Source organism: Gallus gallus, chromosome 20 (assembly GCF_016699485.2).
Source record: "Gallus gallus isolate bGalGal1 chromosome 20, bGalGal1.mat.broiler.GRCg7b, whole genome shotgun sequence".
Classification (NCBI taxonomy): domain Eukaryota; kingdom Metazoa; phylum Chordata; class Aves; order Galliformes; family Phasianidae; genus Gallus; species Gallus gallus.
The window spans coordinates 6,287,789-6,300,757 of record NC_052551.1 but is presented as its reverse complement, the minus strand read 5'-3'; the positions used below and the strand labels follow the sequence as shown (position 1 = coordinate 6,300,757).

Below are 12,969 nucleotides of genomic sequence, written 5' to 3'. Positions count from 1 at the left end.
GGTGTGTATGTGCCTACCATCCTTTCAAGGATATTATATATACCATGGCCAAACTTACTAAAATGCCTGCTAGTTATTGTTACAGCTCAGTTACCTGTTTGCAGTCAGGAGTGTATCTGATTTCAGCCAAAAGTGTGAACTTCCCAAAGGAACTGGCTTTACTCATATATAATTATAAATAATTAATCAGTAAACTGCATAGTTCAAGTAGTGTATAACTTCAAAAACTAACTTAGCAGTGATACTGATTTTTAAGGTGTATTTGCTTAACAAGGGTTTAGTTCACTTTCTTTTATTGAGCACAAATCCTGCCTCTGTATTTTCATTTCATCAGTAATACATTCAGAGTTTTTTTCTTTAAAAGTTAGAAGTCTCTATGATTTTCTCCTTCCCATCACCCATTTGTAATTTTTCATTGAATCTACATTGTACTGAAAGATAAAACTTGACAGGCTTCTAGTATTTCCTTTTCTATTACCAGCTGCCAAAGGTATAGACAACTGATAGAATTATTTGTCTTTTATTTCCCTTCTGATCTATGAAGAATCAAAGTTAATCCTTGTAGCCATGCTACCAAAAATGTTGTGATAGAAATCAACCTTACATGGCAAGTGATTTCGTAGGGCAGTGTTCCCCATGGTAACTAAAAGTCAATGGGAAACTTTACATTCCAAGATCCTCGGCTCTATTTTGTATATGTAACAATTTAAAATGTTTCGGTTTTCATTCTGTTCAGTTCTTCTCACTCAGTTTGTTAATTAAAAGAAAAGGTCTGATGAAAATGTAAATATTTTTATAATCTTCGTATTCTTGCCTAATACACAACTATGATAATAAACAGTACATGGCAATGTTAACACTGGGGTTCAAATGAACAAACACAAGCTGAAAGACAAGATTGCTTCTCTGACCTTCTTACCATTTGTGTTGCTTGAAACCTACTTTTCCAGTAAATAACATGATGATGAGATTATATTTTGGCCCTATTTACTTGACGTAATTAATGCTAATTATGTGCCAGTTGAACTGAAAAAAATAACCATTCCTGATTCTGTCCTCCAAATTAACTGCTGAGCCCTTATCCTGTGAAATCACATCTTTGCAAATTCTTTCAGATTCTCCCACAGGAATTACTCTACTCCTTTTTTTTTTTTTTTTTTTTTTTTTTTTTTTTTTTTTCCATTTTCTTTGTACTTTTTAAGTTCAGTTTCTAGTTTTGTTGGCATTCACATTTCCCATGGTACAGCAAAGGGGGGACTGTCTGCAATGCATGTAGTTCCAGCAGGTGCCAGAAGATGTGCATGCTTCCAGCAAATATATTGTCCATATCTTACAAAGGGAGTTTTCTAAATTATCAGTGATTAATTTGATATAGATGTGTATCTCTATCAGATTGTCCTTGCACCTGCAATATAGGATGAAGTTTTTGGTCCAATCACTCCAGCATCTTCTAGGTTTAGAGACTTCTGGTTCAGAGGGAGATGAAGAAAAATTGACGTGTATTTGAATTTTAAGAGCACATTTGTGGTGTGGGGTTGGACTGCACACTTTGAAAATTTCAACATCAAAAAGCAAATAATTTTGCCTGTATTTTTCCTTTAATTTTTCCTTTCTCTTTCATCAATACCTGGTCATTATATTTAGTACTGTGATCTTCACAGTGAAAAGAAAGAATCCTATTTGAGCTTCTTCACTGTTTTTCATTTCTGTTGTTTTTCGTATTTCTGGACAGTGAAGAGAGAATCATTTGGTGAATGGTGCTATGTCTGTAATTTACCTCCTCCTCTTTCCCTTTCTGAGCTAAGTAGCTTCCTTTCTCCTGTTTTTTATGATACCTCCCCTTCCCATCACACCCCAACTTGAAATTATTTTTGAAATATCTCATTATACTTTTCCTTCTACTTGCAGGATTATCTCACTGATCTGATAACCAATGACAGTATCACATTCTTCAGAATATCAAAGAAGATGTATCCTCACAGGCCTGTTTTGATGGTTATAAGCCATGCTGCTCCTCATGGCCCTGAAGATTCAGCCCCTCAATATTCACATCTCTTTCCTAATGCTTCACAACACATGTAAGGAAAAATAAAACCCTGATATTCCCAGGTTCAGGAGTCTAAATTTATAAATTTGGGGTGATTTTTTTTTTTTTTTGGTAATACTCTTGGCATGACTGTCACAAACAAACATATAGGAAGAGGTTTTGGAAATTTTTGGGGGGGATCATTCATGTGGAATCCCTTGGACAGTATTTTGTAGGTATTACAAAAATCACATAGTATGCATTGCTTATTTCTCCTATTTTTATATCAAAAGAGAGGCTGCCTTAGACTGGCAGTTTCTGAATGAGCTGATTTGTCTATAAATGATGCTGTACAGTGTTTTCAAAACATCTGAAGTCCTCAAACCAGTATTGTCAAGTTACCAAGTTAATGTTTTAATAAGCTCTAATGCAATACCATGGTGAGATAGTTCTTGTTTATAGCTGTGGAGGCTTTCTGCATGTAGAGGTCTGTCATTCTCCAGTACAGGATCTCCTTTCGTGCTGATAAATCAAATTATTCGGTTACCTTTTAGCATAACTGTAAAAAATCAGTATTTTTCTAATCCATGTCTTTGTGCCTTCATTGATGTTCATCGCTTGTAACTTTCTTCCTGCATGCCTGGTTTTGGGGGTTTTTTTGTTCTTTTTTTGTTCCTTTTTTAAAATTTTTTTGTTCTTTTCTTTGTGGGGAGTTCTGTTCTGTTTTGGATTTGCGAAGGAACTGGTAACTGATTGAAATAATCAGTTGGTAGCTAAAGCTGCTCAGGACTAATCCAAAGTCCAGTGAAATCCATTTGAGCTTTTTCACTTAATTTAAAATGGAGTCAAAGAGAAAAAAACCTTTCCTTACTCTATTATCTAGCTGCTGTGGAACCTGGAATTGTATTTCTTAATTCTGTGCCCTGCTAACAAAAACAGTTCTGAAGCGTTGGTGGGTCAGTGCAGAGGAATAGAAGGAAGGCCTGCAATTAAAAATATAAACTACATCTAATTTTCTTTTGTTTATGATGTAACTTCATTTTTAGACAAACCAGGTTTATCTTCATGATTATAAAATAGTTACATGAATCTATTTTTAATTGCAGGTGATTTTTCTTGCAATAATAATAATTATTCAGGAAATATCATTTTTGTAGAAATATATTTGGTTTGTAGAGAAATACATTATCCTAAGAAATTATGGACCTTTTTTTATTAAAAAAAAAAAAAAAGGAACATAAAATAGAATTGTATATGTTTCCTGTGCAAAGAAACTGCCAATCTTATTTTAAGTACTTTTCATTTAATTATATAAAAATAACTGAAGAGATCTTTATTGGCTTGGTTTTAAGATTAAATTCAAAAATGCAGATGGTGCATCGTTCCCTCACTGTATGCACAGATCACTTCTCTGGTTTCCATTCTTCCTTCTGTTCCCACATCCCAGGGAATCTCTCAGTGACAGGTAGTTCTGCCAATGACAATGTATGTAGTTCTCACTGTTCTGTTATCTTGTGGACTCAGCAGAGAAAGATCAGAACACTTCTTATGAATTGCCCTAAAGCAGTAATGTGAACGAAGTCATTGCCCAGCACTGAAACCAGCAGGCAATACACCATGTAGCATGGCTTCGTACCTCTGCTTGTGTCAGCACCATCAAAGTCTGCATGGGGATTCTTAAGCTATAGCCACAGGGAGAAGATGCATCTGTAACGCTTATGCTGGACACACTGCACTGTCTAGCATTATTAGATGCTATTATTAGATAATAATAATTATCTAATTATTATTATTATTAAAATCCATGCTGCTAACTTTCTATATTAGACTGAAAATCACTGTGTGCCTTTGCTTGAGATCCCCAGTACTTATTTCTGTTGCTGATTTATGCTGTTGTTCTCATGCTTCTATTGTTAGATGTACTAGCTGGCATGAGTATTGTACCCTACGTCACAGTTACCGTCCTTCTTCTGTAGAACTCCTGTTTGTGTTCATTTCTGGTCTGACGTGAGATTTATCCTCATCAATCAGCATTCAGCAAGCAAATCCATAGGCTGCATGGCCAATTCTCGTTCTTTACTGCCTATACTGAGGGCTGCAGAGAATGCCGCAGTTTGACAGTGATCAGAAATGTTATCTCTCTAGAGGGTACACTTTACCACCCATCTTTTCCAAGGTCAGATGCAGTCAGACTCAGATTTATCATCTGAGTACATTTGAAGAGGCTATCTTAACCAACTTCTAGGAATGCTATATTCGTGTATTTTTCCTATAAGACAGACAAGTCTGTTAAGTGTAAGAGAGTTACATTTGTAGTAATCAAAGAAAATCATGGGCTTTGGTTGGATTAAACAGCGGGAGGTTTCAAATCAGCCAGGAAATCACAAAGTAAGCTGAAAAGGAGTTTGCCAAGCATTTTTGATTCATTCTGGGCATCACATAGCAACAGTTTCCATAACTGTCAGCATTTTCAAAGGAGCAATGTCATTATTTCAGCCACAATAACATTCTGAAATTCAAGAGGCTATTAACAATACACAGAGAATAAACACCAGCCCTTTCCTCCCTATATGAAGAAGCTTCCATTTGCCACCTACGCACATTTTTCAGATAGCATCTAACAAAGGTTTTCTGCATAGAACATTTCACTGGCAGATTATTAATTTCATATTTATGTAAAAAACTTAAGATTACCTGTCATATGCAAAGACACATTAGAAACACTAACTTCAAGGCGAAGTTTCAGTTTATATTACTGTTGTTTATCTTAATAACTTACCCTGCTGCTCTGTTGCACACAAAAACGACAGTGTAGATATTTGGCAAGCAGGAGCTGAGTTTGTCTGGAAATTGTGTTTGGGAAGAAAAAAATAGCTGAGTATCTGCTGTTTTTTTCCTGTATTACTGTGTCATCCTCTTAGCTTGCACTTTTGCATAGAGTGAGTTTATTGCTTTGACTGAAAAAGAGAGGCTCAACAAATCATTTAGGAAAAGTAATCTCTAATGTTTTAGAGTCTACCTGAGATGTGTGTGAACCAGGACATGAAGAAACTGACAGAAGTGGTTCTTAGTCTTAAGTAATAAAAAAAACTTCTAAGGGATATTTATGGTAGATAACAATAGTACTTATTGTAAATATGTGCTACAAATATAACTTTGAAGTGAGCTGGTGATACAAAGAGTCAACACCATGATAACGATGTACCAAAATAAGTCTTTTATTTAGATTCAGCTAACTTAGAATGATATAATTATGAAGAGAAGAGCAATTTCTGAAACTGCTAACTACACGAGATAATGGACAATCAGTGGTATTTCTCCTCATCACTTTGATGGTTACAAGCTTATGAGTGTTTGGAGGGGCTGTGAGATTCCAGGAGGATATTGAATCCACCTCTTGGGATTTTTACAAGAAGTTTAATTAATCTGGTTTTAGTTTGAACTCATTGGAATTTGAAAGTTTCTTATGATTGCAAATGAGTTGGTGGCTTGAAAGTATTGACAAAATACAGTCCTATTTCCCCTCACTCCTGCTTTTTTTGGCAGGTCTTTAAAATCTGGCTATATATCCACTTCTGCTTGCCATGAGCTCACATGCAGTTTGATACCACCAGGTAGGGTGCCTCTGCTGCTCTGGGTACATGAGTGCTGAAGTATGAAAGTAGCCAGTCATGTTAAATTGAAAAAAAACTGATTAAAGAACATATTAGAAGTTTCTCAACATGTTTTATAGTTATTGTTAAACAGCTTGCACTGTGCACTGTGGGCAGAATGAAAGCAAAGCGATTAATTACATGGGTAGAAAATAACCAGTAGTACATGCTTTTTGACCTGGTAATGTGTCCTAATACATCCCAGTTGTGAAGTTAGACTTCTGAAGGAAGTGTCTTGGCCTTGAAGAGTATCTGTGTTAGTCTGATGACGCTGCAGAAACAATGTTTATTCTTTTAATAGGCTTTATTCCCCACGGAGTTTTCTCTTATCTCCTATAAAACATAAAGAACAAAACTCTTCTGAACTCAACCTTATATTTTCTTGTGTACCTCAGAGAGTAAGTCCTGTAGTATTGATGAAATAGAAATTATTGTTATACATTGTTGGTTTTTTTTATGCACTGCTAAAATATTCTGCTTTTCTCTTTGCTTCTCAGCACTCCTAGCTATAACTATGCTCCAAACCCAGACAAGCACTGGATAATGAGGTATACGGGTCCCATGAAACCTATACACATGGAGTTCACTAACATGTTGCAGAGAAAGCGCCTTCAAACACTCATGTCTGTGGATGATTCTATGGAGATGGTAAGATTAGCCATCACTTTTCAGGTCTATATAGGTTTGTTTCTTGAGTTAAGCTTCAAACTGTGATTCATATGCAGGTAAGGAAGGACTGTTTTGGTTTTTAATAGCTGGGTGTTCCAAGTCAGCTAATTTGTTGCTGTAGACACGTTACTGAAAACAAAATGTTAATCGTAAACTTTAAAAATATATGTTTTAATAGTGCAACGCCATCCTAAAGCCTGTTGAAAATACGTATGTGATAGTGGACCTATTTTGGTGCTGTAACACAGGGTTTCTGGAAGAACTCAGAAAATTAAAAAAGATTAAAAAAGGAACCAGTCTAATGATAAATCACACCTTGGATGTTAAATGCTAAAAGTAAATAAGTATATAGGTAGATTTCTGTTCTCTTTTAAAATTAAATCTGCTTTATGTAACAATGAGAACTTTGAACGGATATATCTGAATTAGCTAATAGCTACTGTGAGAAAGAGTGGGTTTGTTTCCAGTTGTAAGAAGGCAGATTTAAAGGTGTTGCAATTTTCTGCTTATCTCTTGGCATTCTTAATCAAAATGGTTGAGCATAAAATAAGAGGATTCCTGGAAGGCGAATATGAGGTTATCTGGATGCCATTGCATGAACTTGTTAGTAATGACTTATAATTACTGATTCAGGCAAGTGTGATCTCTGCTGCAGATTAATGAACCTGCTTAGATACATCAGATATCAGTATTAGAGGAGATTATCTATTTTACTACAGTATTTTGTTTTTCTGTTCAGCAAAATGGCTTGACTTTGGATTAATTTAATATACATATTTCACTGCAGGAAAAATTGTTTGGGTTGTTTCTGGTTGCGATCCCCAGATTGTCTGATCTTTTCAACTGAATTATGTCTAACGGTCTTTCAATATTAAAGAAAGTGCAAACAGCAGCAATAACAAAAAATTAACAAAAAAGAGTGGGTTTTTTTCAGTGCTGTTGTGTCTTGAAATGTGTAAGACACGACTTGGGCAGTGCCTCACAATTTTAGGACCTTGGGAAGTGAAAATACTACATAAAAATTGATCTGTGGTGCTCAAGTTGGTATATTTCACCTGAAGATTCTCATATAAATCAATAGAAGCAACCACGAACAGAAAATTAAGAGAATGTGCTGTGTTAGTTCTCTGGCTCTGGTGAGACTGAGTGGTGTTTATCTGGAAGAGATTTAGCAGATATTCTGCATAATGAGGACTCATTTGTCTGAAGGCAAGATTGTTGTGTTGCTTAAAGAAGTGTGAGATGCAAAATGCTGTCATTTTATTAGAATTGCCTGCTGACAGGAAAAGATAAAGGTGGAGAGAGAATTTCAGAAATGCTCATCGCCTTGAAACTCTCATCTCTGTTATCAAAATAACATCAGATACAAAAATTTACTTAATGCTGTTTTGACAGTTTTCATGCAAAATGCTGAACCCAAGCACTTTTGAAACTATGGGATGTTAACGTGTTTATCTAAAAACAGAAAATGGGGGTTTGCCTTGTAATATATAGCTGCAGTGTTCAATCAGTACATTTTTTTGTGGTTATAAATTATTTGGAGTAGATCCATGTGATAACTCGGCGACATCCGGAACTGCTGTTATTTGTAGATTACGCACAGACTGAAGATTATCTCCAATATCTGTATGTAATACATCTCAGTGAAATAAATACTGTGTTCTGTTTCGCTTTTTTTTCAGATTTACAACACATTGGTTGAAACTGGTGAACTGGACAATACATATATAATATACACAGCAGATCATGGTTATCATATTGGTCAGTTCGGGCTGGTGAAGGGAAAATCCATGCCGTATGAGTTTGATATCAGAGTTCCTTTCTATGTCCGAGGGCCAAATGTGGAGGCTGGGTCCTTGTAAGTTCTTCTCTATTGTGTGTATATGTGTGTATGTAGCTACCCGAAAAAGTCTTTGTTCATATCTCTGGTCACACTGACCTGGCATACAAGTGGAGGCACAAAATTCTGCACGTTCTGGCTGACTTCCTCCTCATCTTTGGCAGCAAAATAAGTCTGTCTTAGATAGCAGAATTGAGAGCACGTGCTGGTATAACAGGATCAAGCAGTTTTTACCGTTAGCTTTTTGGCTGCAGAGGTGTGCGGCGCAATGCACTGCGCTTTTATGGCTGTAGTTGAAAAAGCCACTTGGAAGTGGGTCCATTGCAGGAAACATTTGTGAGTCTTCTTTTGAGGAATACAACACACATCTGTAACATTTTCAAGGTAAAACGTTTGGTATAATGTTCACTGCTACAGTAAATTATTGTTGCCATACATTAATTAAATCTCTTACTGAAGTCATTTGTTTCAGCTTATGAAGAAGAATGTATGTAATAGTTTATCCACAGTTATCATCCACAGACTCCCTTTGGTTCATCCATTGAGATTACATGGTTAGGGTTGTTTGTCAGACTCATACAAGCATGCCAAATATGACTGTTAATTAAATTGGTAGCTTTGATCAGCTAAGAAATTATGTAAATACACTTTCTAAGCAATTATTTCAATAGCAAATATTTGCACTTAAGTAATGATTTTGGACAGAGTGCCATAATTTGCTGCCTTTTATTTATATAAATGTGCATGTTTTAGCATAATTAACACACACAGTCTTCTACACACCATTTTTTTTCATTACAGCGAAGGAACAGTTCCAACACATAATCCAGTAGCAAATAGTTATAGTTATGAATAAACCTTGTTCCATTTACTAGTTAAATTCACTGATGCAAATTATGCATAGGGACAAAAATGTTTAATTCTGTAGATGTTGCAGTGTGTATATGGACTTACTTACAGTAGTTATACATGTGAAATAAACAGTTCTCATAGTTAAACTGAATGTTAGGCGTGATTTGATTTTTAGCTCCAAGTGTTCAACTGCTGATCTCAGTTGAAGTTATAAGGTACTGAAAATCTTTTTATTATTTGTTTGGTATTGTGTTCTTTTATTTTTTCCCCTCCTCTGTTGAAGTTTACACTGAACAGCTCTGTGAAGCACATAACTTCATCAGGAGAATGTGAGCAAATAACATTACTGGGGAAAGAGGAGGGAGTGCATTTTGTAGAGGAATAGGAGGTTCATCCAAGGGAAGGTGACGTAAGGGAGAAAGTCTAAACCCTTGAGTTTGAGAGGAGGAGAGTAAAGAGAATTTAGAATAGAGTAGACTAAGAGAGAAAGGCACATGCAGCAGAGTGGGGGAGTTCTGAAGGACACAGATCTGGGTGGCCAGTGAGTGCACCCAACACTTTGTGACTGACACGTGTCCTAAGCAGAAGATCCAATACTCTGCCAAAAATGCTGCTATAAAATTTTGTGAATTAGATAAGAAACAGGTAAGGTTGAATCTTTTGAAACTCTTGGTGTACTGGGTTGACTTCCAGTAATGTTAAATGGTAGGAAGAGTTACACTGTCAAAGCTGCCTCATGGTTTCAAATCATGTGAGGGGGAATAGGTGGAATTAAATGTACTACTCCAGCCCTGAAGATTTGTCATCAGCAGCAGAGACTTTCCAGAGACCTGGATTAGCCTTTTACAAACTTACTCTATTTCTGATCGACTGCAAGTTTTGGTCTTGATAAAGCAGTAATGCTAATGTGGCCAAAGTGGAGTAAGCTAGTGTTTCTGCAGTGTGCAGTGCTTGAGGCCAGGCAGCCCTTGTCTGCAGTAGTCCAAAGATCTTCACACCTGAGCTCGTAAAACCTGTAAAATCTTCCCACTGAATTCTGTTTTTGAGTGACCTCTAAGGATGAAAATATATTTATTTTAGAATCTGTAGTTAGCCTGACAGAGTCTGGCAAAACAGAGCCCATCACTGTACAACAAATGGGAAGAAAAGGATAAAATACCTCGGAGGGGGGAATATATCAGATAATAAATCGATCTTTCCTTTCAGCCTGATTTTCTTCAAATGTTAGAGCCTCAATCATTCGTGTTTTTTATGAACTTTCTTTTCCCTGCAGAGTACTTGCCATGACTCCCTTTTGATACCAACAAAGATTTAATAGCAGTCACTGTTGCAAGTCATTACTAAGTTCTCATTTGTATTACCAAATATGCTACACCACAATTATTAGTAATTAAAATCAAATTAGGTACATCAATTTAATTCATCATCTTGTCAGTGCCTGTTTGCTTGCTTGTTCAAAAATGCAGTAATTTTTAAATGGTGTCTCATTAATTAGTGTGAATTTAGCAGCTTTCTTCTGTCTTGTACTTTGAGCTAAATTTTTGCACTGACATACATGTGTAGCGGCCCATCTGGTCCCAGTCCTTCTTTTGTGCCTGTGGTTCACAGCACGGTCATTCTTTATGTTCAGTGCTGTAGAAGATTGTCTCTATAGCAATATTTTCACTTTCCCTTTTTTCCAGTTTTTAAAAATTCCCTGCCAGCCTGTGCATTTGTTTTAAAAGAGATACTATGCAGCTGATAAACTATGTATAATGTTGTTAAGGCAACAACAACAATAATAATGCAACTTCTTCACAGAGGTATTTGAAATAAGCTTTTAAGGTGCAACATAGACTTCAAGCACTTCAGCAGAACTAGACCTGTAGTAAAAGCAAGTCGTATGATAGAATGCTGCTCTGTGCAACTAGATGCTCTGACCCATGAACACACTCATATTTGGCTGTGGCATTTGAAGGGATCTGGAGATGGGAGCTGCCTGTACTGCTCTGGAGTTGATGCCAGAGTTGGAACTGAATTTTAAGTGAGGTTAGGTTCAAACAGTGCCCTGTTAACTGTGGTGGCTGAGAAGCATATGCCACTGCTTTGCTAAAAAACAGGGCATGGCAAACTCACTGAACTCTGGAGAGTCTGAGTGTTTGCAGAACGGATAGCTGTGAGTCTGGGGGGGGCTGATATTATAAAACTACATCTTTAACTTGTTGTTAACAGCAACTTTCAGTTACTTGCTGTAGTATCTGGCAATGTATTTCTCATGTTCTTATCAGAACTTGCTCACTGTGATATGAGCTGCAGTACTTACTTCCATGCCATTTTTTGAAACAGATAAAGCATGTGCTACCTGCCAGATTTACCTTTTAATCAAGTAATCAGCATATTTGGCAGACATTTTGATGCTGTAAGACAATGGCATCCAGAGCTCTTTCATGTTTCGAAAGTTTTTCGAACCTCTTTTGCAATAATTAACTAACTTTGCTGTATGAACTACTTGGCATTCTCAAAAATGCTTTGTGTTAAAGTTTTAAATCTTAGTGTTAGTCCCTCTTGAAGTTGCACAACTTAGCTCTGTTTTGCATTTTGATTCCTTACATGGAATTTCGTAGCATTTGCATCACAAAATAAGCTTTTTTAGATCCGTGGCCTCTGTGGAAGAGCTGTAGTTGCTTGGTGTCATTGCACATACTTTAAATCACGTTCCTATATGTGTTTTTGCAGGAATCCTCACATTGTGTTGAATATTGATCTTGCACCTACGATTCTAGATATTGCTGGATTGGATATTCCCTCTGATATGGATGGTAAATCTATTCTAAAACTTCTGGATTCTGAGAGACCGGTGAATAGGTAAGAAAGAAGAGTGTGCGTGTAAAAATGTATGTGTTTGCAAAGGAAATTAAAAGAACTATTCATCAACATGCAGTGTTTCTAAAGGAAAACTAATAAAACTGTTATCTATGAGTACAGTGATCACAGGAAAATCTAAACACATTTGATGATGCGTGTCTGACAGTTTTCATTTTGATAGATTTTGTCGAATTTGCTATATGGCATATATGGCATCTGGATGTAGTGAAAGTAGTATGTGTAGTGGTGAGTGGGCCAGTCAATGTCTTTACTTATTTGAATCATAGATTTAAAATATCTCTGTGGCATTATTTGTAGCAGAGCCTTTCATTTTGAGTTAACTGTAGAAGAATTGAGTTGAAAAGATTGGTTGTGTATCAGACTGTAAGGGCAGACCAGCATTCAGAATTACAGGTTTGAGACCTTCCAGCAGTACTTTCATTGGTAAAAGACCAGGGAAGGGAGAATTAAACTGGATGGCTGCTAGAGAAAATCAGCAGCAGTAGGAAAAAAAAAAAAAAAAAAAAAAGGAAAAAAGGAGATTTGCTTTTATAAGTAGTGGGGTGGAGATAGGGGGGAAGGGGGAGAAGGAGCCAGCTGCTTTAGAGTGGGATACTTTGCGGGTCTTTAAGAGTCTGAACTGGGTTCAGGAAATCCTGATTTAATTTGGGATCCTTTGTGATCAAGGACAATTCAGTTAATCCCCTGTGCCTTAGAAGTGCTTATATTTAAATAGGTGTACTCTGTGAATCTGTTGTGGATTTTGTCCCTGTGAGAACAAATCTGTGCTGTGTTTGTTCCTGATTTGCACTGGAGAGGCATATGTGCTTGCTTCATAAAGCTGCATGTCCCCCTGAGAGGTTACTGTAGTGCTTCTCCTCTGAGCTGGGGGTGGGAGAGGAAACTGGGACGTGATTTGATCACTGTTCTTTGTGGAAATAAATTGTTTCTTTCTCTCCTCGTCTCCTACCAGGTTCCATTTAAAGAAAAAGGTGAAAGTGTGGAGAGACTCATTCCTAGTGGAGAGAGGGTAAGGAAAGTGTTAATCACAAAGTTCAATCTTTTTAGATAGAAGAATACTGAGT

General features: G+C 36.6%; 1 protein-coding gene across 5 annotated transcripts in view; it reads left to right on the top strand.

Moving 5' to 3' along the window:
- SULF2 (sulfatase 2) overlaps positions 1 to 12,969 on the top strand; it is a 149,984-nt gene that overhangs the window by 111,565 nt on the left and 25,450 nt on the right. For all 5 annotated transcript variants that reach the window (XM_040650930.2, XM_040650938.2, XM_015296715.4 and 2 more), the window contains 5 exons: positions 1,909 to 2,078; positions 6,177 to 6,327; positions 8,031 to 8,206; positions 11,756 to 11,884; positions 12,858 to 12,914. In XM_040650930.2, coding sequence (XP_040506864.1) covers positions 1,909 to 2,078; positions 6,177 to 6,327; positions 8,031 to 8,206; positions 11,756 to 11,884; positions 12,858 to 12,914 — 683 coding nt within the window. The remainder of the gene's footprint in view (positions 1 to 1,908; positions 2,079 to 6,176; positions 6,328 to 8,030; positions 8,207 to 11,755; positions 11,885 to 12,857; positions 12,915 to 12,969) is intronic.